Raw genomic sequence first — 5,923 nt, 5'->3', positions numbered from 1 at the left:
ACGTCATTTTAGTTTGTTAATTTATTATTTTACTTTTTTTGTATTTTAGTTCGTAGACTTATTGCTGCCACATTGTGTATAATGAAGTGTTTTGCAAGCGTTAATTTATTGTACGCACTTGAGAAGGACCGGAATCTCGGTTGAAACGCGTTGTGCTTGTTAAATAAATATTAGCCAGTTTGGTCGCAGCAAAGGATATAGTAATTTCACTACTCACTGGCGAAGTAAAAGTATTTGAATTACTTGTTGACTGCTTTCGTATAATTTATGGATTAAAATGTTACGCGATTGAAATAGTGCGTTAAAATTATTAAAATAATTTAATGCGTATTTGAGAAACAACAAATATGCTTTAATGGAATTATCATTTAAATATTGTAATATATTTTCCGCGGATTTTAATTTATCTTCTACTGTTGCTAACAAAAAATAACTTTTCAAGACTTCCCAATTTTCTAAGAGTCTAACAACGCACTTTTGTAAACAAAGCCATCTAGTTTCTGACAATTTTAATATTTTTTTTCGTTTAATTTGAAAAAAATCTTGGAATTCACCCAATATTGCACATCTCTTCGCACTGCCCGAAATATAAGTGGCAACTTCTCTAATCAAATTTTCACAAGAAGAAGGTAACTTTTTGCAAGCTTTACTGGCTACAATCGCGGATGAATGGCAAATACAATTCAGTGTTACTAAATTTGGAACTTCTTCTTTAAGACAACTCATAAAAGAATTTTTGCGTCCAATCTGACGCATTATCGGATGCCATTCCAACAATATTTTTTATAGGTATATGTTTTTCTTCTAAGCATTTTTTAAATTCTTCAAAAATTTTATTCGCGGAACAATCTCTTGCATCTAAAGATAATAATTCTAATAATTGAGTTGTAATTTTTTTATTCGAAGGTGATACATATCGAACAAGAAGGCACATTAATTTAGTATCTGAGATATCCGTACTCTCATCTATTAGAATAGAAAATTTACAAGTTTTTAAATGGTTTACTACTGTCTCAATTTCCCGTTTTGCAGTGACATTTTTAACAATATTTGCGCACTTATTTCGAGCTAGTGAAAAATCTTGCAGAACTTTGGGATCTTTAAAAATGTCTTTTAGCAAAGGTGATAAATGATCCGCGCATTAAAAGGCTATATTATGCTCGGAAAAAAAGTTGCTAATTTAATTTCTGCGCGTTTGACGTTATCTTTATGTGACAAACTATTTTCGGTATCAATATTATCAGCAGTCTTATAATTACAAGATTTTATGTTCTCGATATGTCTGACCGTTTGTGAATGTTCAACTAAATTTGTTCTGCAACATCTGATAGTTTTATTGCATGCAATACAAAGCGCTTTATTTTCTGCAGAATGAGGAGCTAACCATCCTTTAAAGATATTTTCATCTAGCCAAGCATTTTGAAATTCTCTACTTCTACGTTCTTAATAGCTCCTTGACCAACAGAATCCATCATGCAGCATGCACAAATATATAAATAAGTGTTATACTTACTAACTTACCTTGTGTAGGTTACATATCTAACCTCTAACTTCCTTCGATGAACCCGTCACTTTCGCTCCAAGACCCGAGACTTTTGCGCCCAACGGTCGCATTATAGACAGGGTGCGTTCGGGAAGACGCTATTAGCGCTATTTAGCGCTATAAGCTGTTCGCGAAACTAGATGGTAGCGCAGCAAACGCTACTATGACGTCACTCATGGTAGCGTTATACGTCATAACTGAGCGCTATCAACGTTATTCCTTCCGAGGTAGTGTATTGGTAGTGTTAGCATTTGCAAGGTTCGTGAACGCTCAGAACGCCCATGTATTGCACATGTTTGTCGAACCTAACCACCAAACTACCGGTCGAAGAAAAATAAGGAAGAAGAAGGTGCCAGTAATACACACATTTATAATGGATAATCCCGAGTATCCCGACAATTCCGTGGAAGTAAATCTTCAGGATGTTATAACTGGAGAAGAATTTACATTACAACTCTCACCGAACAGTGCTTTGAAAGCAAAAACCGGTAAGTTTCTTTTACGTAATTGTAAATAATATTGTATAAAGTTATATATAAACAATTTTTTAACGGATTTCTGCTTGCAATAATTTCACATTTATTTATGTATAATAATGCAACTAATTTAATATGGTTTTGGCTTTTATCACATTAATGATTTAATTTTGAAATGCCTTCTCTTTATCTTTTTTGCATTAATTTCCTGTGGACCTATTCTGTAACATATTTTAATGAGTCACAATTTTTGTGTAGAAAAAATGTATCGCACAATAGTTGCACAATGAACAGTAACGATGACGATTATTATTATAAGTTACAGAATAAGGGAGATTCTCTTTGAATATATTTTAAATAATCTTTTTGTTTTAATGTTATTGTTACTTGATTACCTACAGATTTGAGTTTTGCGACACTTTTACTAAATGTTGCACGTCAAGCATGTGTTCAAAACAGTGCATGTGAGGATAAGAATTGTTCTACAATCGGTAATAATATATGGTTTATGTTAACTGCTTAATGCCTATATGAAACAATTAGTGCAAAATAGATCATTTCTATTTAAAAAAATTATTTCTTAGAAGCATCTGAACATGTGCAGTCCACCTCCTCAAGTAATACTTCATTGAAGGAAGTATTTGGTATGTAATTTAGTTTTGCGTCTCTTTTACATTGTAAGGTAATTTTTTTAAATTAATTATATGCATTGTTTTTGTAGATAATATGGACATGTCAACTAATGAAGAAAGAGAAATGGAAGAGGATGAGATAGAAGAGACGTCATTGACGGAAAATAAAGAAAGTAAGGAAATTTGACAATATGGATTGTAATTTTTTAAAAATGTTATTACTTTACATTGTAATGTTTGGTTTACATTGCAGATTTCAGATGGTCTCATGCGGCAATTATGCTGTTATTGGAAGAATACAGACTGCGAGAATCTTCCATGTCTTCTGGAAAAATGAGTCATAAGAAAGCATGGGATGAAATTGCGCGAGTAATGAATGTTAAAGGATATGATGTCTCGGGTAAACAATGCATGACAAGGATTAATACAATGAAGCAAACATATAAAACGGTCAAAGATCATAACGGAAGATCTGGTAACAATAAGCGCACTTGGAAATATTACGACGTAAGTGTTACTTGATTTATTACAATAAATATTAACTTTTGCTTTACCTAACTATTACGCACATACGCGTTTATTACTCTTAATGCAATATTGGCTGTTTAGGCCATGGAAAGTCTTCTTGGCCGAAAACCATATATGGAACCGTTGACAACCATTTCGTCAAGTGGATCTGTAACATCGAGGCCTGAAAGGCCGGACTCTCGAGGTAGTAGCAGCAGTAGTATCTCTACCTGTGAATCCGGTGAAGCTCCTCGTAAGAGACTATTACTCATTGAAAATTGAATATTGAATTAATGTTGATTTATAGGCCGTAACCGTTGATTTAATCTGTAAGCCCTAAAAAATTTTCTAATCAGTCGATTATTCTCCTCACATTAGACTGTGATTGGTCAATTTCTTAGAGCTTACAGTTTAATTAATGGTTACAGCCTTTATAAATCAGCCTTTAGACATTACAGTGAAATATAAAAAATTTTTACTTTTAGGTAAACGTAAAGCCACTGATCAACCAGCCATCATACAAACGCTAATAGAAAAGCGCCAAAAAGTTGAGGAAGAAAAAGCAAAGAGACACAAAGAAAGGATGGAAATGGGAAACAAAATGTTGGCAAAACTGGATAAACTTCTAGAGAAGAAGTAAATACCTCAATGTTACAGAACCAGTTGCACAGTTTGGAAAAGTGCAATTACATAGTACAAAAGTTTGGTTGTTATTTGGAATATTAATATATATTCTATTATATATTATTTTATATTACACGCACGTTTATTTTATTATTAATATATTCTCTCTTGCGTTATATTGAGCAAAATGTAAGTGGTAACTATAATTTCATTTATTAACATTAAATAGTATATAAAGTAGGTATATAAGATGGGTATATAGAAGATTACAAGATTAAAAGATAAAAGATGGAGAGATAATGATTAAACCAAAGATTACATTATAATTTTTTAAGGTTTTTAGTTTGTATACAATAAATATTAACCGATTGCATAGTAAATTGTAGTTTTTTATTTCAAATAAATGAATATGTACCAATTATACATTTCTTAGTCGTAATCTCTGAGCTATTAGATCTCGCTTTGCAGCACCTCGCTTTGCATAAGCAGCATCACGCATATTTTCATTATTGGCCATCACACAATCTATCACATCTACATCCTCAATCACTTCTATATTAAAATCATCATTTTTCATTAGACACACATTATGTAAAACACAACAGGCAAGAATATGCAGTGGAATTAAGTCTACTCTATCCATTGCAAGTGTTGTAAGAAGACTTCAAAAACGTCCCTTTAATAGTCCGAAAGCTCTTTCAATAGCAATTCTCGCAGAAGCGTGACAAAAGTTATAATTTCGTTGACGTTGTGTCATATGGCCATTGTCTCGATACGGTATTAGCAAATTTATAGGCTAGATCTCCAACTAAGTGACAATCTTGTGGAAACTTTGACACATCTCCAAGATAGGATTGTACTTCCGACAGACGAAACACTCGTTGATCATGTACCGACCCCACATGTCCAACATAACAGTGGATAAATTGGCAAGTGTGGTCACAAATAGCCTGCAACAAAAGACATACAAACCAATATAGATTACATAAAATTGGCATGAAAAGAATTAACATTGGAATTCCCGCTAAAATTATTGAAGTAGAAAATATTTTACCTGAAGTTGGATTGAGTGATGACTTTTGCGATTGACATATGCTGCTGGATCATCTTTAGGAGCTGGAATATTGATGTGCGTGCCATCAATAGCACCAATGACTTTAGGGAATCCACTATTAGCTTCAAATCCTGCCCACACTTGACCAACTCGTTCATTTGTAGGCCATTTAATTACAGTAGGTGCCAGCTCAATAAGTGCATTTATAACACGTCTTGTTATATATAATGCAGTACTTCTACCGACATTAAATCGATCGGAAATCGACCTGAAGATTAAAACAAAAATATATAACAGTTGTTTTCTAGTTAAGGCTCCTAGGGTTTCGCCGCCGTCATGTGAGATCATGACGTCAAAGGCGGAAATGACACGCTGAGAATTCTTGCGTGCCATTTCCAAATAAAATAACATACTTCAAATTACTTCAGCACACTTTAAAAATACTCCGAGAACTATCCCTTTCTCTTCATGTAATAAATGTAATACGAAACCGTGCGCCGGCGCATAAGCACTCATATTACATTCATTTTATGACTGTTTTTTAACTGTCAATGGAAAGGGATAGTTCTCGGGAGTATTTTTGGTATGTGCTGAAGTGATCTGAAGTATTATGTTATCTTTTTATTTGGAAATGGCACGCAAGAATTTTCAGCGTGTTATTTCTCGTCCCTGACGTCACGATCTTACATGATGACGGCGAGAGCCCAGGAGTCTTAATGACACAAATCAACATAAGCATCTCTGTTTATGTTGCCAACATGTCAAACAAAGAAAGATTGATGCTTGTGTTGACTGATATCACTGACCATGTTCAACAAAACTGTGAACTTATTCATTACCTTAAAGAATCTGGAGTAGCTAATCGCCACAACGCCAACAAACACTGTTTGCGTGGAGAAATCATAGGTGCTCCCTCTGTTTTCTCTCTTAGTAGTATTGGCTCAATAATAGACAGAAGATACTCGAAGGTTCCAGGAAGCATCCTAAATCATGTATTAGTTATTGTTTATCAGTTAGATATTGCATTCTGTATTCAAATCTGTACTAAACTGTTTACCATAGACTTTTTGATAGAGAAATATTTTTA

At 33.6% G+C, this 5,923-nt stretch overlaps 1 protein-coding gene across 1 annotated transcript; it reads right to left on the bottom strand.

Annotated features, from left to right (window-relative positions):
• Positions 1 to 4,480: 4,480 nt before the first annotated feature.
• LOC112466366 (protein ANTAGONIST OF LIKE HETEROCHROMATIN PROTEIN 1-like) lies at positions 4,481 to 5,870 on the bottom strand. Its single transcript, XM_025034430.1, has 3 exons — positions 5,676 to 5,870; positions 4,837 to 5,104; positions 4,481 to 4,732 (listed from the first exon to the last, which is right to left on the bottom strand). The coding sequence occupies exons 1-3, from the start codon at positions 5,816 to 5,818 to the stop codon at positions 4,514 to 4,516; spliced, it is 630 nt and encodes a 209-aa protein (XP_024890198.1). The 5' UTR covers positions 5,819 to 5,870; the 3' UTR covers positions 4,481 to 4,513.
• Between the last annotated feature and the right edge of the window lie 53 nt (positions 5,871 to 5,923).

Source organism: Temnothorax curvispinosus, unplaced genomic scaffold (genome assembly GCF_003070985.1).
Source record: "Temnothorax curvispinosus isolate PA1 unplaced genomic scaffold, ASM307098v1 QBEX01016091.1, whole genome shotgun sequence".
Lineage (NCBI taxonomy): Eukaryota > Metazoa > Arthropoda > Insecta > Hymenoptera > Formicidae > Temnothorax > Temnothorax curvispinosus.
Note: the sequence above shows the minus strand (reverse complement) of the source record. Positions and strands in the feature narration are given on the sequence as shown.

What these genes read in the sequence shown, in the direction of transcription:
- LOC112466366 (XM_025034430.1), bottom strand. Translation starts at nt 5,818, where the DNA reads ATGCTTCCTGGAACCTTCGAGTATCTTCTGTCTATTATTGAGCCAATA. An exon ending in GCTACTCCAGATTCTTTAAG is followed by an intron (nt 5,105 to 5,675) that starts GTAATGAATAAG and finishes TTTAATCTTCAG; the next exon opens with GTCGATTTCCGATCGATTTA. An exon ending in ATCACTCAATCCAACTTCAG is followed by an intron (nt 4,733 to 4,836) that starts GTAAAATATTTT and finishes CTTTTGTTGCAG; the next exon opens with GCTATTTGTGACCACACTTG.